Raw genomic sequence first — 22,580 nt, 5'->3', positions numbered from 1 at the left:
TTGGAGTCATGCTTGCGGACTGAGTGAAGGTGTTCTGCAAAGCGGTTACTCAGTCTGCTTTTAGTCTCCCCAATGTCGAGGAGATTGCATTGGGAGCGACAAATACAATAGATCAAATTAAAGGAAGTAAAATGCTGCTTAAATGGAAAGGAGCATTTGATGCCTTGAGCAGTGACAGAGGAGGAGGTAAAGGGGAAGATGTTGCACCTTCTGCAATTGTAGGGCAAGGTGCCATGAGAAGCAGATGGGGAGTTGAACGTGATGGAGGAAAAATGGATCAGGATGTCACAAAGGGAGCGGTCCCTGTGAAATGCTGACCAGGGAGAGGAGTGTGGGTGGGTTTGGAGGGGGGGGGGTGTGTTTCATAATAGCATCATGCTGGAGTTAGCAGAAATGAAGGAGGATGATCCTTTGAATGTGGAGGCTTGTGAGGTGGAAAGGGGGGACAAGGGAGACCCTATCATGGACCTGTGAGGGCGATGACAGAGTGAGGGTGGAGGTGCAGGAAATGGGTTGAACCCCACTCTGATCCATTCCCATTACATAGCACAATGCAAGATCTAGTATAGCCTGCTGTCTAGTTGGTTCCAGAACATGCTGTTCTTAGAAACTATCCTGAACACATTCAATGAACTCTTCATCTAAGCTACCACGGCCTGTGAACTTCTAGTCTTCAACTTCTAATCTTTCTACTTAAAATTTTAAAAACGCCCAGCATGTGGAACCACTGATAAATATTGTGATATAGCAAGGCATCGTGTGACGATATAGGTAGGGTTTAGAGACACAGCATAGGCAACCAGAAAACCAGGTCAAATCAATAAATAATTTATTAATTAACAGATCTGAAGGCACGTAGCTAAACAGAAAAAAGTTCAAGTTACCGAGGCAGATTCTCGTACAATCGACCATCAGGTTCCAAAGCAGGTTCATTGTCTGATCCAATCCACAAAGCACATAGCAAGGAATTCACACAGGAATCCACCATCCTTCTCACTTTATATGTAATCCACGCAGGAATCCAATGCTCTCCTCACTTTCACTCTAAGGTTTCCTCTCTTTATGATTGCTCAGTGATTATCTATCTAAGGGTTTACAGCTGAACTGCATCTCCGAGATTGACATGGAAGCGCTTCTGGGTTGAAAGTTGCCAGTTCCTTCTTGGATTGCCAGTGGCCATCTTGTGTGAGGTGTGGCTGAACTCGGCAGCCATGTTGAGCGAGGGACAGACCCAATCTAGAAAATGGAGGAGGGAGTATCAGACATACTGCCCCTGTAGCACCCGGCCTCTTGTGACACCACAATATGTAGGGCCTGAAATTCCCAGAACTTCATTAAACAACCAGTATGACCCAGTGATGATCCTGCCCCACAATCCTAGCCTTCAGCATAAATTGATTGATGCCCAATTATTCATGAGATTTCATGGGTCTTGAATTTGTGAAGGACTAGAAAAAATGAATGTGATACGAGAACATTATTGAGGAAGCTGGTTATGACTGATGCTTTTTAAAAAAAAATTACCCTACACCTTCCCCATTGCTCTGCTCCTAATAGCTGGAGGTTACTCATGAAAACTAGCAGTAGGTCCCTAATGTCCCTAATGTAAATATATCTTCTTCATGCTGTCAATCCCATCATATTGAATGATGTCACTGTATTGTTCAATGGTTTGTTCCATCTGTGTTTGATTATGTTAGGCTGGTAACTGGTCCTTATATATTTGTTTGACTGCTGAAGCCTCTGGGTGAAGCCAGGGAGTTAAGAAAAATCTGAGGAAGTTCCAGTAAGGGTGTGGGACTCCTTGCAAAAACTATCTGTGTTGAAATCCTCTAAATCCTAAGATGTTTTGAATAAACTGTTTTGATTTAAAACTAGATTCATAGAATCATAGAATCCTTAGAGTGCAAAAGAAGGCTATTTGGCCCATCAAGCCTGCACAGACCAAAATCCCACCCAGGCCCTAAACCCGTAACCCCACATATTTACCCTGCTAAACCCCCTGACAGTAGGGTCAATTTAACATGGCCAATCAATCTAACCTGCAAATCTTTGGACTGTGGGAGGAAACTGGAGCAGCTGGAGGAAACCCACGCAGTCATGGGGCGAATGTGCAAACTCCACATAGTGACGCAAGACCAAAATTGAACTCAGGCCCCTGGCACTGTGAGGCAGCAGTGCTAACCACTGTGCCACCCGCTGTGCCACTTTAAGTTGTGTTCCTCTAAGATCAATAAGTGATTGGGACTGTTTTGCTTAGAGAAAGGGAGACTGAGAAGAGCCTTGATGAAGGTATTCAATATCCTGAGGGGTATGGAGAAGGTAAATAGTGAGAAACTGCTCCCTCTCAATACAGTATCAGAAACTAGAGGGCACAGGTAATTGACAAAAGAAATGGGAGTGATGTGAGGAAAATCATGTGGTTAGAGTCTGGAACAAACTTCCCAAGAGGATGGTGGAGGCAGGTTCGATCAAATTATTCAAAAGGGAATTAGATTCTTCTCTGAAAACAGAGAATGTACAAGGTTATGGGGATAAGGCAGGTGAGTAGAATAAGGTAGAATGTTCTTTCAGAGAGCCAGTGCAGACTCAAAGGGTCAAATGGCCTCCTTCCACACTGTAAAGATTCTCTGATTCTATGATAACAATTAAGTTAAAAGGTGGGTCCTTTTTAAATTCTGTTACCATCAAACACTTCAGGCACACAGGGTATGCATGGTTTGGCTAGACAAAGGAAGAAGTAGCTTAATCATTCAAATGAGAAGGTCTCAAGTTTGATCACTGGCCCAATGCAGAATTCTCCTCAGCTGTGGTAGCAATAGGAACACTCCAATGGCCTCAGTGTCCCTGTATTCACACAGCTCACTCAACAGCATTCATAGATGGGAACAATGGCCAGCTTTTCAATTCTGATCACTACCTGGTGAGTGACCTCTGCTGAATTTATATACATGAGGATAAAACCGACTTGTGATCTTCCCTGCAGTTAACTACTATAGGCTGTTTACAGCAACTGTCTAGGCTTACACATGGACAGTAGGACTTGAGCAAGGTACTAAAACTGCCGAATGTTGCCCCATAGGGAGAAATAGGAAAAAGTGTTGGAAACAGTAGAAAAAGTACATGGGTGGACCACTGGAGGAGGTTTATCTGTCCATTAAACCACAGGCCAGCTAGTTCACGAGGTATTACAGTCCTGTGAAACATAATGTTACAAAAAACACATATTTCCAACAGATCAAGAAAAGAGATGCTGGAAATTCTATTTGCAGCAGACAGGAACTTTGTTACAATATGCTAAGGATGTGGAAGGGGTATTATAATACCCCTAGCTTTTGTAGTCTGTATTCTGGGGCATTTCTACAACCCCATAACTTCAGATTTTCATTTTCTTTCAAGGACTGGTATCAAGAAGTGATCATGGGCAACTGATGCAAACTCCTTTTTTATTTGCAAAATTAATAATGCGAGGCAAGATAACCATGAGTAACAGCAAGAACCTGCATTGGAGAAACCAAGCCAGTAAACAGTGGAGAATAGCCATTGCGGAGATACCTGTCAGTGAGCAGAGAAGGGAAGAGCAGAGAGATTGAACTCACAGCAAGCACCATCCATGTAACAAGATGTTTGGGCAGAGCTTCAGAAAGCCTCACCTCTCAGAATGCTGAAATTGTCATGTCAGGTAGTGGTTTGTAGATGTGACGACTACCCTGCTGCACATATAGTGGCCATTATTCTCCAGAGGCTGTGAAAGCGACCACTGCCATCAGTTTTATTGCCTTTGGATCCTTTCTCAAAGACAAAACCACAAGGGGTTTGACTCTCGCAGTGCACAGCTGGTATGTCACTACCAGAGGTTTATGCGTTTGTGCGTTAGAATCCTGGGGAACTGCCATAAAGCAGCTCAAGCTCCCTGACCTATTTAGACTTGCGAATAAACTTAAAGGATGGCTGCTAAAAAACAAAGCACAGATTTCAAGCATCTGCAATTTTTTATTTTTATAATGCTCACTTCAAACTTTGCTGGTGACGCCCATGGGGAAACACAAACAGTGAAAACCAAGAGAGGTTACAAGAAAGTTACATGACGGGTGGGTGCATCACTAACAAAATGCCCAGCTTGTTTTTCAGATGCTTGGACATATCTGGTGGTGCCATTCAGTACCTAAAGTTTAAAATTTAAGTTTATTTATTGGTGTCACAGTAGGCTTACATTAACACTGCAATGAAGTTACTGTGAAAATCCCCTAGTCGCCACACTCCGGCATCTCTTCGGGTACACTGAGGGAGAATTTAGCATGGCCAATCCATCTAGCCAGCACATCTTTGGACTGTGGGAGGAAACTGGAGCACCCAGAGGAAACCCACGCAGTCATGGGGCGAATGTGCAAACTCCACATAATGACGCAAGACCAAAATTGAATTCAGGCCCCTGGCGCTGAGAGGCAGCAGTGTTAACCACTGTGCCACCCGCTATGCCACTTTAAGTTGTGTTGCTCTAAGATCAATAAGTGATTAGGACTGTTTTGCTTAGAGAAAGAGAGGCTGAGAGGAGCCTTGATAAAGGTATTCAAGATGCTGAGGGGTATGGAGAAGGTAAATAGTGAGAAACTGCTCCCTCTCAATACAGTATCAGAAACTAGAGGGCATAGGTAATTAACAAAAGAAATAGGAGCGATGTGAGGAAAATCATGTGGTTAGAGTCTGGAACAAACTTCCCAAGAGGATGGTGGAGGCAGGTTCGATCAAATTATTCAAAAGGGAATTAGATTCCTCTCTAAAAACAGAGAATGTACAAGGTTATGGGGATAAGGCAGGTGAGTAGAATAAGGTAGAATGTTCTTTCAGAGAGCCAGTGCAGACTCAAAGGGTCAAATGGCCTCCTTCCACACTGTAAAGATTCTGTGATTCTACGATAACAATTAAGTTAAAAGGTGGGTCCTTTTATAATTCTGTTACCATCAAACACTTCAGGCACACAGGGTATGTATGGCTTGGCTAGATAAAAGAAGAAGTAGCTTAATCATTCAAATGAGACGGTCTCAAGTTTGGTTCATGATGATTTCCACTCCATCTGACGAAGGAGCAGCGCTCCTAAAGCTAATGGCATTTGCTACCAAATAAACCGGTTGGACTTTAACCTGGTGTTGTTAAAACTCTTACTGCACATATAGTGGCCATTATTCTCCAGAGGCTGTGAAAGCGATCACTGCCATCAGTTTTATTGCCTTTGGATCCTTTCTCAAAGACAAAACCACAAGGGGTTTGACTCTCGCAGTGCACAGCTGGTATGTCACGACCAGAAGTTTATGTGTTTGTGCGTTAGAATCCTGGGGAACTGCCATAAAGTAGCCCAAGCTCCCTGACCTATTTAGACTTGCGAACAAACGTAAAGGATGGCTGCTAAAAAACAAAGCACAGATTTCAAGCATCTGCAATGTTTTATTTTTATGATGCTCACTTCAAACTTTGCTGGTGACGCCCATGGGGAAACACAAACAGTGAAAACCAAGAGAGGTTACAAGAAAGTTACATGACGGGTGGGTGCGTCACTAACAAAATGCCCAGCTTGTATTTCAGATTCTTGGACATATCTGGTGTGCCATTCAGTACCTAAAGTTTAAAGTTTAAGTTTATTTATTGGTGTCACAGTAGGCTTACATTAACACTGCAATGAAGTTACTGTGAAAATCCCCTGGTTGCCACACTCCGGCGTCTCTTCGGGTACACTGAGGGAGAATTTAGCATGGCCAATCCATCTAGCCAGCCCATCTTCGGACTGTGGGAGGAAACTGGAGCACCCAGAGGAAACCCACGCAGACACAGGGAGAACGTGCAAACTCCACACAGACAGTGACCCGAGCCGGGATTCGAACTCGGGTCCCTGGCACTGTGAGGCAGCTGTGCTAACCACTGTGCCACCGTGCCGCCATACCTGCCAGGATATTCAAAATGATGCTGCACAGCATCGAGGATTGAAGCTACAGGAGCAACAAGAATGAGCACACTTTCTAACTAAATTTAATTGTGCTTTTATAATAGCAACTCTTCCTCAAAACCTTCACCACAAAATAACAAAACATTTGCCCTTATATTTACCGTCAATTCAAGGCTGCCTGCATTCAGCTAAGGTGTAGTCATGCAGGTAGTGTCAGTAGGATAGGGCTCGTCTAATCCAAATATTAAGCGCTGCAGATGCTAAGAGACTATAATCATTATTTAATGATCCATGTGACTGTCTTTATTGTTTCAACTTCTTTGCTAGAGGCAGTGGATTCACGTTTGACTGGTACATCTGGGTCGATGTCAGCCTTGGTTCAGTGGTAGTGTTTGTCAGAAAGTTAAATCTTCCAACTCACTTGGGCATATAACTCAGGCCGATACTTCAATGAAGTAGAAGGGAGTACTGATTTTTGGATGTTGAACTGGAGTCCTTTCTACCTTCCAGGTGGATAAAAACTCCCAGAGAACTGTTCCAAGGACAGCGGGAGAGTTCTTCAACTATCCTGACAATCTTATCCCTCAACCAATATCACTAAAGCAGATTATTCGTTCATGTTCATTTCTGTTTGTGGAATCTTGTTGATTGTAAGCCTTGCTTCCTCAGGTTAGAATAATTCTAAAAATACTTCAATAGTTGTGAAGCATTTTGGGATAGAACATAGAACATAGAACATTACAGCGCAGAACAGGCCCTTCGGCCCACGATGTTGCACCGACCAGTTAAAAAAAAACTGTGACCCTCCAACCTAAACCAATTTCTTTTCGTCCATGAACCTATCTACGGATCTCTTAAACGCCCCCAAACTAGGCGCATTTACTACTGATGCTGGCAGGGCATTCCAATCCCTCACCACCCTCTGGGTAAAGAACCTACCCCTGACATCGGTTCTATAACTACCCCCCCCTCAATTTAAAGCCATGCCCCCTCGTGCTGGATTTCTCCATCAGAGGAAAAAGGCTATCACTATCCACCCTATCTAAACCTCTAATCATCTTATATGTTTCAATAAGATCCCCTCTTAGCCGCCGCCTTTCCAGCGAAAACAATCCCAAATCCCTCAGCCTCTCCTCATAGGATCTCCCCTCCATACCAGGCAACATCCTGGTAAACCTCCTCTGCACCCTCTCCAAAGCCTCCACATCCTTCCTGTAATGTGGGGACCAGAACTGCACACAGTACTCCAAGTGCGGCCGCACCAGAGTTGTGTACAGTTGCAACATAACGCTACGACTCCTAAATTCAATCCCCCTACCAATAAACGCCAAGACACCATATGCCTTCTTAACAACCTTATCTACTTGATTCCCAACTTTCAGGGATCTATGCACACATACACCTAGATCCCTCTGCTCCTCCACACTATTCAAAGTCCTCCCGTTAGCCCTATACTCAACACATCTGTTATTCCTACCAAAGTGAATTACCTCACACTTCTCCGCATTAAACTCCATCCGCCACCTCTCGGCCCAACTTTGCAACCTGTCTAAGTCTTCCTGCAAACTACGACACCCTTCCTCACTGTCTACCACACCACCGACTTTGGTGTCATCAGCAAATTTGCTAATCCACCCAACTATACCCTCATCCAGATCATTAATAAATATTACAAACAGCAGTGGCCCCAAAACAGATCCCTGAGGTACACCACTTGTAACCGCACTCCATGATGAATATTTACTATCAACCACCACCCTCTGTTTCCTATCCGCTAGCCAATTCCTGATCCAATTTCCTAGATCACCCCCAATCCCATACATCTGCATTTTCTGCAGAAGCCTACCATGGTGAACCTTATCAAACGCCTTACTAAAATCCATATATACCACGTCCACTGCCTTGCCCCCATCCACCTCCTTGGTCACTTTCTCAAAAAACTCAATAAGGTTAGTAAGGCACGACCTACCTGCCACAAAACCATGCTGACTATCACCTATCAATTCATTACTCTCCAAATAACTATAAATCCTATCCCTTATAATTTTTTCCAACATCTTGCCGACAACAGAAGTGAGACTCACCCGTCTATAATTCCCGGGGAAGTCTCTGTTCCCCATCTTAAACAATGGGACAACATTCGCTAACCTCCAATCTTCTGGTACTATACCAGAGGCCAACGACGACCTGAAGATCAGCGCCAGAGGCTCTGCAATCACTTCTCTTGCCTCCCAGAGAATCCTTGGATAAATCCCATCCGGACCAGGGGATTTATCTATTTTCAGACCCTCCAGAATATCCTGCACATCCTCCTTATCAACTGTAATACTGTCTATTTTACTCCCTTGCAACCCAGTGTCCTCCTCAGCTATATTCATGTCCCCTTGCGTGAACACCGAAGAGAAATATTGGTTCAATGCTTCACCAATCTCCTCCGGTTCCACACATAACTTCCCTCTGCCATCTATAACTGGCCCTAAACTTGCCCTAACCAACCTTCTGTTCTTGACATACCTATAGAACGCCTTAGGATTCTCTTTAACCCTATCCGCCAAAGTCTTCTCATGTCCCCTTTTAGCCCTTCTAAGCTCGCTCTTCAACTCCCTCTTAGCCAATCTAAAGCTTTCTAGTGCACTACCCGAGTGCTCACGTCTCATCCGAACATAAGCCTCCTTTTTCTTTTTAACCAACAAAGAAACTTTTTTGGTGCACCACGGTTCCCTAGCCCTACCAATTCCTCCTTGCCTGACAGGGACATACCTATCACAGACTCACAGTAGCTGCTCCTTGAAAAAACTCCACATGTCGGACGTTCCCAGTCCCTGTAATCTCCTAGTCCAACCTATGTTTCCTAATTCTCTCCTAATAGCCTCATAATTACCCTTCCCCCAGCTAAAACCACTGGCCCGAGGTTCATGCCTATCCCTTTCCATCACTAAGGTGAACGTAACCGAATTGTGGTCACTATCACCAAAATGCACACCAACTTCCAAGTCTAGCACCTGGTCTGGCTCATTTCCCAGCACCAGATCCAATATAGCCTCACCTCTAGTTGGCCTGTCTACATACTGAGTCAAAAAACCTTCCTGCACGCTTTGAACAAAAACTGACCCCTCTAACGAGCTAGAGCTATAACAATTCCAGTCAATATTAGTCAAGTTAAAATCCCCCATAACAATTGCCCTATTACTTTCACTCCTAAGCAGGATTGACTCCGCAATCCTTTCCTCAACCTCTCTAGAACTTTTAGGAGGTCTATAAAAGACTCCCAACAGGGTGACCTCTCCTCTCCTATTTCTAATCTCCGCCCATACTACCTCAACAGATAAGTCCTCATCAAACCTCCTCTCTGACACTGTGATACAATCTCTGACCAATAATGCTACCCCTCCCCCTCTTCTACCTCCTTCCCTACTTCGACTAAAACATTTGAACCCCGGGACCTGCAGCATCCATTCCTGCCCCTGCTCTATCCATGTCTCTGAAATAGCCACAACATCGAAGTCCCAGGTACTGATCCACGCTGCAAGTTCACCCACTTTATTGCGAATACTCCTGGCATTGAAGTATACACATTTCAAACCCTGCTCCACCCCACCTCTGCAATGCCGTGCATTGCAGTCCCCATCCATGCATCCCTCACTTTCAGCCCCACTACTCAGGATCCCTCCCCCCCCCCGAATCAGTTTAAACCTCCCTGCATGGCCTTAGCAAATTTACCCCCCAGGATATTGGTCCCCTTCTGATTAAGGTGTAGACCATCCTTCTCATAGAGGTCACACCTTCCCCAGTACGAGCCCCAATTGCTTAAGTACCTGAACCCCTCCCTCCTGCACCATCCCCTCAGCCATGAATTCAAACCTTCCCTCTCCCTATTCCTCTCTAAACTATCCCGTGGTACAGGCAAGAGTCCAGAGATAACCACTCTGTCAGTCTTGGCCTTTAGTTTCCACCCCAACTCCATAAATCCCTGCCTAATATCCCCTTCCCCTATCCTCCCTATGTCGTGTGTCCCCACATGTACAATAACTTGTGGTTTATCTCCCTCCCCCCTAAGAGTCCTGAATACCCTGTCAGACACATCCCGGACCCCAGCCCCTGGTAGGCAACACACCAACCCTGAGTCCCTACCTTTAGTTCCGACCCTCCTATCTGTCCCCTTAATTGTGGAGTCCCCAATCACAAGGCCCAGTCTTTTACAGCCCCTAACCACCTGAGCTTTCTCACTCGGCTCACCCCCAGAGATCTGCTCTCTATGCTCAGTTGATTCCTCCTCAACTGTAGCCTCCAGCACCGAAAACCTATTATGGAGGGGAACCGCCCCAGGGGATTGTCTTCCCGATTGCTTCTTACCCCTCCTCCTGGCATTGACCCAAGCCTCATTTCTAGGAGTTACTATTTCTCTATAACTCCTATCAACTTCCACCTCCGCCTCCCGAATTATGCGGAGTTCCTCTACCTCCCCCTCCAGCTCCTTTACACGCTCCTCCAGAAGCTGCAATCTAATGCACTTCTTACAACTAAAATCTCCTGAAACACTACTGGATTTCCTCACCACATACATCCCACAGGAGATGCAGCATACTGCCTGAACTGCCATCCCTGAAGCCATTACCAGCAAGAAAAAAAGAAAACAAAAAACTTCCCCACACTTATAATTAGGTTGGAGGAGGATGGAAGGGTGGGATCCTCTACCAGTGTAGAGGATCGGGTATCTCCTCTGCACCAATTTATAGGGCTAGGGGCCCGAGAGAAAAAAAAAAACTACTACTGAGGGGGAACCACCCAGGTAACTGACTTTTAAAGTTAAAATAAAAACCCTTCCCAGACTCCTTTGCTGCCCACTTCTAGTTTTCACTTTAAACTTGAAAAACTGCTGTTAAAGTAAAGGCCAAAAAAATACACACACTAGCTGACTAATTAAATAAATAAACAATTCAATTAATCCAATTAATCTCTTACCAGCACTGCTGCTTTTCAATCACCCCTCTCAGCTTGCTCCAGTGGATCAATGAGGGGGAACCTCCCAGGTAACTGACTTTTAAAGTTAAAATAAAAACCCTTCCCAGACTCCTTTGCTGCCCACTTCTAGTTTTCACTTTAAACTTGAAAAACTGCTGTTAAAGTAAAGGCCAAAAAAATACACACACTAGCTGACTAATTAAATAAATAAACAATTCAATTAATCCAATTAATCTCTTACCAGCACTGCTGCTTTTCAATCACCCCTCTCAGCTTGCTCCAGTGGATCAATGAGTCCTTGGATGTCCTTGGGTTGTTAAATGTATTCGATAAATGCAACTCCTTTCATTTAAAAGACATGCATTTAGCTGTTTCATTGCATTTCTTGCTAATTTGAGGAAGTTACAAGTGTGACTGTCTCTACCACATCGTGAAGGACACAATGAAGGAGAATCAGTACCAGTATATAACGTATGTATTTAGAGTGTAATGGTTTGTAGGGTTGTTTTTTTTGTTTATTTATTTATGGGACATGGGCTTCACTGGCTAGGCCAGCATTTATTGCCTATCCCTCACTGGGGGGTAGCAATCAAGTTTTATCTTGCATGGCGTTGAGCTTCTTCAGTGTCTTTGGAACTGTACTCATCCAGGCAAATGGAGAGTATTCTGTCAGACTCCTGAATTGTGCCTTGCAGATGGTGGACAGGCTTTAGGGAGTCAGGAGGTGAGTTACTCGCCACAGCATTCCTAGCCTCTGACCTGCTTTTGTGACCACAGTATTTGCATGCCTAACCTATTTCCATTTCTGGCCAATAGTAAACCCCTAGGATGTTGGGTTTCAGGAGGAGTCAGCAATGATATTGCCATTGAAAGTCAAGAGGTAATGGCTAGATCTTCTCTTGTTGTAGATGGTCATTGTCTGGCACTTATGTAGAGCAAGTGTTACTTTCCAGTTATTTACCCAAGCCTGGATATTGTCCAGGTCTTTCTGCGAGTTGCCAATGTGCTGAATATTTCAATCACCAACAAACATCCCTTCTTCTGACCTCTTGATGGAAGGAAGGTCACCCTTCCTCTCCCCTCCTTGTCCTATCCCCTCCCCTCCCTCTCCCCTCCCTCTCAGTAGGAGCAGCACCATAGAATGAGCCTTGGGAAAGTTAGAGACCTGATGTAACCCCAGAGGAGAGGCCCAGCATAATTTCAGAGGCCTCAAGGCCTGGGGATTAGAGGGCTCAAGGCGAGTGGCTAGAGAGAGAGGGTGGAGAATGGCTGGAGTTAGAGGGGTGGCTGGAGGGTCAGGGAAGAGTAGCTGGAGGGAGGAGGGAAAGAGTGGCTGGAGGAAGGGGCAAATGTAGCTGGAGGGAGGAGGAAGAGAGTGGCTGGAGGGAGGGGGAGAGTGGCTGGAGGGAGGGGCAAAGAGTGGCTGGAGGGAGATGGAGAGTTACTGGAAGGAGGAGTTGAGTGGCTGGAGGGAGGGGGAGAGTGGCTGGAGGGAGGGGAAGAGTGGCTGGAGGGAGGGGGAGAGTGGCTGGAAGGAGGGAGAGAGTGGCTGGAGGGAGGGGGAGAGTGGCTGGAGGGAGGGGGAGAGTGGCTGGAGGGAGGGGGAGAGTGGCTGGAGAGAGGGGGAGAGTGGCTGGAGGGAGGGGGGAGAGTGGCTGGAGGGAGGGGGGAGAGTGGCTGGAGGGAGGGGGGAGAGTGGCTGGAGGGAGGGGGAGAGTGGCTGGAGGGAGGGGGAGAGTGGCTGGAGGGAGGGGGAGAGTGGCTGGAGGGAGGGGGAGAGTGGCTGGAGGGAGGGGGAGAGTGGCTGGAGGGAGGGGGAGAGTGGCTGGAGGGAGAGGGAGAGTGGCTGGAGGGAGAGGGAGAGTGGCTGGAGAGAGGGGGAGAGTGGCTGGTGAAAGGGGGAGAGTGGCTGGAAGGTGAGAGATTGAGCCGCAGTTATACTTGTGATCGTCACTCCGAATACACCTTACAGATTAAAGCTGATGTCTCAGTTCCCTCTAGAACAGCACCACATTTTTGTTGAGATACGTTACAGCCTTCCAGACTCAGCATTAAGTTCATAACTTCAGATCAGAACTTTGCCCCAATTTTGCTTTTGTTCTCTCAGCTCCTCTTGTTTTATTTATTTTTTGGCTTTTGAGCAGCGGCTGTCCATTATTCTGCCATTTGCGCCTCTACAAGATATACCTTTTGTTTCTTTTCATGTTCCTTTACTGCTTGCTACAGTCTTGCACCACTATCAACTCTATCATTAATTCCCTGCAGCTCATCACTCTATCACAGACCTTCCCTTTTAGGCTTTATCTCACCCTCACCTCCCCACCCCCTTTCAAGCCGATGATATTTCTTAACCTTTCCGAGTTCTGATGAAAGGCCATTGACCTGAAATGTCGGGTGAGATTTAATGGGCCCAATGGAGTTCCAGCTCACCAGTTAGTGAAATTGTAGTGAACCCCTCAAAGGTTCATGAGAGTTGCCCAACAGAATTAAGAGGTCATCAGGCACTTAACTGACCACTGTTGGGTCTTCCATTGGATTGAGGACCCGGGGTTGGAAATCCCGCATGTTGAGAGCCGTCGGTCATTCAGAGGCTTCCTCTTTGCCTTCAGTGCCACCAGGAGCAGTGTCAGCTGCCAGCAGTGCACCCATCAGAGGCCCAAGATCAACAAGGGACCACAGACCAAAAGGTGAGTAAGAGCGGCAAGCGAGGTTGAGAGAGTTGGGGTCGGACAGGGAATTACTTTCCCTCCTAATGCAGCCCCTCCCTCCAATTCCGAGTCCTTTGATCAGACATTGTTCCTGAATCTGACATACCTACCAACCACCCCCCCCCCCACCCCCCCCCCCCCACCACCCCCCACCCCCAGCCACTAATCTCCAGGCTGCTGGCAAACCGAACAGCATTTGTTGGTGTCCTTTCAAAGGCACAGGAGAGCTGGCAAGCATTGGGCTCAGGGATAATTGGCATCAGTTGGCTCATTAATGAGCCTCATTGATATTCCACCATCAGCAGGCAGGGTGCCCACATCAGACCCCTCCTTGGTTATCTGATGCCAGGAGTCCGATGTCAGTGTTCCCACCCAATCATCCTGGACACCCCGCCATCTGGTGGGCTCAATTAAATTTTATCCGTTAACTGTTTCTCACATCACAGATGCTGCCTGAGCTGCTGAACATTGCCCACGTTTTCTGTTTTTATTTTGACTAAAATCCTAGTCTGGTCCTGAACAGATCCAGCCGGAACAGTTTTTGTCGGGGTTTTCATGGAGACCTGAGTGAGAGGAGATAAAATATTTGTTTGATGGATGCAATGCGCTCAGTGAAGTTGAATATAAGACAGATGCATCACATTGAGCAAAAATTGGGGTAAGTGGCAGTTGTGGATGGTTAAATGGGGAGGTGATGAAGCGATGCTTATCAAGACAGCATGAAAGGTTGTGGGAGCTTAACCCAGCACTATAGTGAAACCAGCAAATGTATCTATTCTTCCTGACTTTCGAGGACATGAAAATACTTCCTACACTGCATCCAAGACCAGGGTACAACAGCTCCTCAGCTATGTCCAACTAAGCCTTCTTAGTGAGAACAATCAGCATCCTTCTCCCAAATCTGGGGAAAGTTATGACCTTGACTGCACCCAGCAGTAAATCCAATGATGCAGCATTGAATCTGGTGTTCCTTAGCTCTATTTGCAATATCCACCACAAGCACCTCCAACCTCCAATTACCACTGTTGAGATTGATGTGCAGATGGCCTGGGCTTGCAAAATCCTACCAATTGTTCTGGCTTGAGACAATTTGCAATACTTCAACCTGTGATTATCCCTCTCTCCACTCGCACTGTCTGTACCTGCAAAGACTTGATTAGCCATAAAGATGCGCATTCCAACCATTCTTCACATTCCAATCTGTAATTATCTTGCAATTGTGTCTTTGCCTATATATGCCATGTTTGTGAATCTATCTCCACTCACCTGATGAAGGAGCAGCGCTCCGAAAGCTCGTGATTCCAAATAAACCTGTTGGACTTTAATCTGGTGTTGTGAAGCTTCTTACACTGTTGAGATTGCCAGTGTTGGAACTATACTGAAACAGCTTGGTCAGAGGTACAGTCTATTGCAGATCATTAGTCTTCAGGACTGCAGCAGAGATTTGTCAGTGCTTATAGCCTTTGGTGAATGCACAGCCAGCCATTCCTAGATATCACATGGAGTTAATCAAATCGTCTGAAGTGGTGGAAACAGCAGGAGGAGGCCATGAAAAATCACATATGATGTGGGAAGACTTGTCTGTTTAAAAAGGGTGTTTCAATAATTTAGGTCAGTTTAATTTAGCTGTGCACGGCCTAATTGTACAGATCCAAATTAACCCCTTCAAAAACAGTTTCAAATGTTTCAGATTCAATAGAGACTTAACCAGCAGGCAAAGGTGAGGATAAGTGAATTGACAAATAATATCAAAGTTTATTGAAAATAAAGGAAAAAGACAAAAGTATACTTAGCACAGTACAAAACCGACTTTTACAGATCCAATTCCTGGCACCCAAGTTGAAATGTAAATCCTTAAGTACCCTCTCACTGGCCTCAATAATAGATCTCTCAAAACCTGCCGAGGAACTAATCCAGTATGAATCCTAATCATAGAATCCCTACAGTGCAGAAAGAGGCCATTGGGCCCATCTGGCCTGCACCGACAGCAATCCCACCCAGATCCCGTGAACCCCACGTCTTTACCCTGCTAGTCCTCCTGACACTAATGGGCAACTTAGCATGGCCAATCCACCTAACCCACAAATCTTTAGACAGTAGGAAAAACCAGAGCATCCGGAGGAAACCCACGCAGACACGGGGAGAATGTACAAGCTCCATGATGCGCGATTGATTCACACGGGAGGCTAGAATGTATCCGGGAATAAAGGCTTTTATTCGCTACAAATAGGAGCACACTACTCAACAATATTATCCCAGACTAAAGACTACTAGGAAGTAGCAGTGACCTTTATACTCCTGTAAGAAGGTGGAGTCCTGGGCGGAGCTGAACGGAGTGTACCACATAAACAGTAATAACAGGTGGAACACCCAACAACCCTAACCCCAACAGCAACGAGAGTAACATATATACAAGTACCCATAGTGGTAACCATCTATGGTTCACCACACTCCACACAGACAGTCACTCGAGGCCAGAATTGAACCCAGATCTTCTGGAGTTATGAGGCAGCAGTGCTAACCACTGTGCCACCCTAAATAATCAGTCACATCTTGTAGCCAGTTCTCTCTCTCTCTGAAACTCTCCAACTGTATCCCTTGAATTTTGCATCACTTCCTCTCACATCATGTCTGTTATAATTAACTAATTGGTTGTTCATGACATTAGATCAATGTATTTGGATTTGCATATTTGTGAAGATGCCTCAGGGAATGTAACAATAGGATAATAGGGTCTTCTTTTTGTACATTCTTCCATTCCTGCCCCAGACAGCTAAGACAAGCAGTCAAGATCGAAGTACTGGAATGTTCCTGTACCTTACGGATAATAGTAACACTTGTGAAGTATTAGCTTGCACTAAACTTAAAGCATGTTAACACACCATCCAGCCTTATTAATTGAATTTAATCACTTATTCTTCAATTACATATGGGCGGTGCAGTGACACAGTGGTTAGCGCTGCTGCATCACAGTGCCAGGGACCCGGGTTCAATTCCCGGCTCGGGTCACTGTCTGTGTGGAGTTTGTACGTTCTCTCCGTGTCTGCATGGGTTTCCTCTGGGTGCTCCGGTTTCCTCCCACACTCCAAAGATGTGCAGGTTAGGTGGATTGGCCATACTAAATTGCCTCTTAGTGTCAGGGAGATTAGCTAGGGTAAATGCATGGGGTTGTGGGGTTAGGGCCTAGGTGGGTTTGTGATGGGCCGAATGGCTTCCTTCTGCACTGTCGGATTATATGATTCTATGGTACATATTGAGTTTCACTAATAAATTGTCCATTGCTGCTGGTTGCTCTCAATGGCAATAATGTTGAATTAGAAATTGTCAGTGTATCACTGAGATAATGAGATTGTATCACTGTATGAATCACACAACATGGCTTCTTTGGCCACATGTTAATACAAATAGGCACCCTACCTAGTTTATTACAATAAGCATAATGTGAATCTAATATAGAAAATGTTCTAACATTTGTCAAGTTAAGCTGAGTTAAACTCTAGCAGCCTAAAATCTACTGCTCACAGACTGCAGGGCTTTGATCTAAATTGTCAGTCACTTAGCTCTATGTGTACCATGCTGCATCCACTATTTACGGGCCTTCTGCCACTGCAGGGAGTAAAAGCACCCCTCTCTTCACAATCCCTAGGATTAGCAATAGTAGGGGGTTAAGTGCAGGGGAATAGAGTGGCTTAAGTGGCCCAACTCCTCTGATGTAAATCACATCCAAACGAGTAGGATAGTGGTGACTTGCGGTTGTCCTAGTGTGTTCTGGAGGGAAGGAATTAAGGTCAGGGCAGGAACATGTTGGCGAGCTTCATTGCCTGTTTGACCCTGTTTTCCACCATCACCTCATTAGCTTTAGGTAAAGTGGCAAAGGTAAATCTAGCCCAATGTCAATGCTAGAGACACCCTGAACAAAACTAAAATTGTAATTTAGTACAATTGAATGTTACTTTATATAAAAAGATTTTCAGATAATGCTTGCTATTGGTACATCTCTGCTTATTTTTACCCATTATATTAAAATACTTAAACCAGTTAGGTGATAGTTTTAAAATGCAATAAGAGTAGAAGCATTACAACCTGAACAGAAAAGTAGTGTAACATATTTTATTTGTCCTTTTTCAGTCAGGGCTTTCAAAAAAGTATGAAATATTTGTAATTTGCATATTCCTCACTAAATTCTCAATACTGGTCAACACTTTGATGTATTAAAGAGAATATTGTGGAGTTCAGTTTCACAGTGATTCCTGTCATTGACTTTTAGCTTCAGCAGTACATTCACAAAAGTATGAAATAAACATATTTACAAAATTTCTCCAGAGTTTCCTTGCATCTTCCACCAAAAATATGTTAGACAGTGAAGAAACTCTGGCAGATATTCAACCCATTTTTAGTTATTCCATCCAAGTATAGTATGTAAAGCAATTTAGTTTCTATTTAGAAATCAGAAGGGGATAAAAATGAGGGTGATTTTTCATCAGTTTAACATGCAATATTGATGCCTGGACATTTTTTCACTTAAGCCTTTTTGACCTGTTGTATTAAATTAGTTACAACATAATCACATTCTAAATTAGTCATGCCTAATATAAAGGCTGGAATTCTCCAAACTCATCTGCGGCTGGGATTCTCCCGTCCCGCTGCAGTGAATGGAGTTTTGGCTGAGCGCCAAATTTTCCATACTCGCTGGTAGCGATGGCGGGCCAAACGAGATTGGAGAATCCTAGCCTAAACTTTGTGAAAATAGACATATTCACTTGAAAAATATTTCAATCGGAATGTAATCAAACATAACATAGGCAATTTCTAGCAAACGGTAATTCATGTTCAAGGTTTCTTTCTGTTCCCTTTGAACTTACAGTGGGTTCTCCTTCTGAGAGATTCTTGCTAGTGTTGCAAACCTTGGGCCCAAGTCATTCAGATAGTCAGAGGCAAAGCTACCTTCAACTATGCTGATGGCGTCAAGACATGGCTCACATTGTTCATCTCCTTCATAGCTATATACATGTGGCACGTAATTAACTTCCATATCATTTGTGTCCAGTTCCTGAAAAAAATAAGTTGAATTAAAATGTAAGTAATGATGACCAATGTAGATAGTATTCAATAATCACTAATCTGGTGACCTGAAGTGAACATGAGGAGTTTCTCCTCATGTAGGCCAATTTGTAATTAAAGTAAAACACTGCAATGGAAATGACAATGGGTGGTGAGAAACCTTAGGTGGGCAAGTGTAATAAAGTTTAGAATCTAGGGTCCACTCAAGGCCTTTAGGCTTCTTTCAAAAGAACTCCAACCCAACCCACCCCAATCGAATGCATGTCGATTTATACAGCAATACTCAAATTCTGTACAAAGTGACCATTTAAATGCTGATTTGGCATATCCAGAGTGGATTATGTGAAGTGGATTGCACCCAGAAATTGGTCCCCCTAACTCCTAATCTTCCTCCAATATCTAGAACCGTGATGGAGACTAATGTATGTAACAGTTCAATTCAAATATGGTGCCAGCCAGATATAACGAAAATCGTTTTTCCAATGAGCTAAAGCGTATTGTAGGTGACTTGCTGAAGGTGAAAAGGGGAAAGTAAAGACTCGTCAGAAGACTGTGAAGTTTTTCCCTGATGGAGTGCTTTTTCCACCATTAAATCAGATTTCTAGGTAGAATTTCCTTGAAATTCCCAATCTCCTGCTCTAACCCCAAAACAACAGCATAAACTTACTTTCCTTAGTTTCTGTTCAGAATCATTACTTTTTTAAAAATTTATTTATTAGTGTCACAAGTAGGCTTACATTAACACTGCAATGAAGTTACTGTGAAAATCCCCTAATCACCACACTCTGGCACCTCTTCGGGTACACTGAGGGAGAGTTTAGCATGGCCAATGTATCTAGCCAGCACATAGAACATAGAACATTACAGCGCAGTACAGGCCCTTCGGCCCTCGATGTTGCGCCGACCAGTGGAACCAATCTAAAGCCCCTCGAATCTACACTATTCCAATATCATCCATATGTTTATCCAATAACCACTTGAATGCTCTTAATGTTGACGAGTCCACTACTGCTGCAGGCATGGCATTCCACGCCCTTACTACTCTCTGAGTAAAGAACCTACCTCTAACATCCGTCCTATATCTCTCACCCCTCAATTTAAAGCTATGTCCCCTCGTGCTAGCCATCACCATCCGAGGAAAAAGGCTCTCACTATCCACCCTATCTAATCCTCTGATCATCTTGTATGCCTCGATTAAGTCACCTCTTAACCTTCTTCTCTCTAACGAAAACAACCTCAAGTCCCTCAGCCTTTCCTCACACGATTTACCCACCATACCAGGCAACATCCTGGTAAATCTCCTCTGCACCCTTTCCAACACTTTCACATCTTTCCTATAATACGGCGACCAGAACTGTACGCAATACTCCAAATGCGGCCGCACCTCCTGGCTCCGTAACTCAATCCCTCTACCAATAAAAGCTAACACACCGTACTCCTTCTTAACAGCCCTATCAACCTGGGTGCCAACTTTCAGGGATCTATGCACATGGACACCCAGATCCCTCTGTTCATCCACACTACCAAGTATCTTACTATTAGCCCAGTACTCTGTATTCCTGTTACTCCTTCCAAAGTGAATCACCTCACACTTTTCCGCATTAAACTCCATTTGCCACCTCTCAGCCCAGCTCAGCAGCTTATCTATGTCCCTCTGTACCCTGCCACTTCCCTCCGCACTGTCTACAACTCCACCGACTTTAGTGTCATCCGCAAATTTACTAATCCATCCTTCCATGCCCTCATCCAGGTCATTAATAAAAATGACAAACAGCAGTGGCCCCAAAACAGATCCTTGCGGTACACCACTAGTAACTGAACTCCAGGATGAATATTTCCCGTCAACCACCACCCTCTGTTTTCTTACAGCGAGCCAATTCCTGATCCAAACCACTAAATCACCCTCAATCCCATGTGTCCGTATTTTCTGCAAAAGCCTACCATGGGGAACCTTATCAAATGCTTTGCTGAAATCCATATACACCACATCAACCGCTTTACCCTCATCCACCTCTTTGGACTGTGGGAGGAAACCAGAGCACCTGGAGGAAACCCGCACAGACACAGGGAGAATGTGCAAACTTCACTGGTCGGGATTTTACCATCGTGTTGCGCAGTCATAAAGTGGGCCGTAAAGCGATTAGCGTGATTGGTGCTGGTTTTCGTGACCGGCGCCATTTTACAAACGCAGGATTTCCGGCACAGTCAGCCTCTCACAGGAAATGGACGAGAGGAAGGTTAATGTATTCAAATTTATTGAAATAAGCGTTTAAATGTCATTAACAGCCCGGCGCTCAATCATCTGGGCCCGCCTCCCCTTATGACCTCGCCGGGGAAGGTTCTCGCTGGCAAGGAATAGACATGCTTCCCATGAACGGGGAGCAGTCAACTTGGCCTTGCTAGTGGAACCAGAGGCCATTGAGATCCCCCGGGAGGCCGAGGAGGGGTGCCGCAAAGGGAGGGGGCCGTGTGGACAGTGCCACTCTGGCACCTGGGGAGGGGTCAGTTCGGAGGAGAGGCCAGTGGGACGGGGCTAATGGGGGAGGGAGCCCGCTGCCACTCTGCAGCAATTGGTGGGGGGAGGGAGGGAGAGGGGGCCCGCTGCTACTCTGCAGTGATCGGTGGGGGGCAGGCCCGCGATTGGTGGGGAGAGAGGGCCCGTGATCGGTCTGGGCGGTGGGTGGGTCGGCGGGGGCTGTATCTCAGGCCACGGGCTCCCACGATTGCAGGTGGGGGGGGCACTGCTTCAGGCTGCCTGCAGTAGCAGGGGCCTGACAGCTCTCTCTTTGTCTGTCAGACCACTGCTACTGCTAATGTGCATGTGCAACATCAGAGACCTGCACATGCGCACTACCTCCCTCTGCAGGCTTTCGGGTGCATTAAGCCCCACCCAAAGGCTTCTGCAGTGAGCAACAGGTTCGTTCAGAATGTTGCAACCAGTGTGCGTATGGGGGAACCTAAAAACACACCCAAAAGACAGATCTGAAACTCTCCCAGTTTCAAGCCCACCTAGCACTTAGACAAAAATTGTAAAATACTGCCAAGACAGTGACCCAAGCCTGGAATCAAACCCGGATCCCTGGCGCTGTGAGGTAGCAGTGCTCAACACTGTGCCACTGTGCCGCCCATCACTGGTATTCTTTGGAATATTTTCCACTTTTTTTTAAACATACGGTGAAAATAATTCACGTGTTATCTCAATAATGCTTTCTGAAGTATTGGTCATATTATCCATAGATTCATTAATGAAATCTACTTACAAACTATTGTCACATCTGTGATAAGAGCTTTCTTTGGAGACACTTTCAATAACTGCAAGGAGATTTTTTTTGATTTGCCTTGTATGATGATATATCCTTAAATTTGGGACTAATATGTACTAACTTAGTCAAAGAACTTGATCTGAGCTCTGCTACCGTAACATCATCGGAAGTATGATGCATGCTCTGCTTACACATCTAGGCAGGATTTCCATTATAGCTCTGACAAAAGTTATAACAGCGATGTGTAAGCAGTTCTGAGGAATTTCCCAGCTTACAGTGAATCAGACAGCATTTCTAAATGTAATTATCTGCTTACACTGTCACTGCTAAGCCCTACTGTACTCTTTTGCTTTATTCATTCGAGGGACATGGGCGTCGCTGGCTGGCCAGCATTTATTGCCCATCTCTAGTTGCCCTTGAGAAGGTGGTGGTGAGCTGCCTTCTTGAATCGCTGCAGTCCATGTGCTGTGGGTTGACCCACAATGCCGTTAGGAAGGGGATTCCAGGATTTTGACCCAGCAACTGCAAAGGAGTGCCAATATATTTCCAAGTCAGGATGGTGGGTGGCTTGGAGGGGAACGTGCAGGTGGTCGTGTTCTCATGTATCTGCTGCCCTTGTCCTTCTAAATGGAAGTAGCCATGGGTTTG

General features: G+C 45.2%; 1 protein-coding gene across 2 annotated transcripts in view; it reads right to left on the bottom strand.

Annotated features, from left to right (window-relative positions):
- Positions 1 to 813: 813 nt before the first annotated feature.
- The window catches only part of LOC144508503 (cadherin-like protein 26), a 101,379-nt gene continuing 79,612 nt past the window's right edge, over positions 814 to 22,580 (bottom strand). Inside the window, exons 18-19 of one of the 2 annotated variants that reach the window (XM_078236481.1) lie at positions 18,471 to 18,658; positions 814 to 1,236 (exon numbers count right to left, since the gene is read on the bottom strand). In XM_078236481.1, coding sequence (XP_078092607.1) covers positions 1,086 to 1,236; positions 18,471 to 18,658 — 339 coding nt within the window. In that variant the 3' untranslated portion in view covers positions 814 to 1,085. Of the gene's footprint in view, positions 1,237 to 17,705; positions 18,659 to 22,580 lie in introns of those variants that run through there. The other variant, XM_078236482.1, reaches the window with a different exon arrangement.

The sequence above is a fragment of the Mustelus asterias genome, chromosome 20, assembly GCF_964213995.1.
Source record: "Mustelus asterias chromosome 20, sMusAst1.hap1.1, whole genome shotgun sequence".
In the NCBI taxonomy this organism is placed as follows: Eukaryota; Metazoa; Chordata; class Chondrichthyes; order Carcharhiniformes; family Triakidae; genus Mustelus; species Mustelus asterias.
This window is presented reverse-complemented; position numbering and strand designations above follow the sequence as displayed.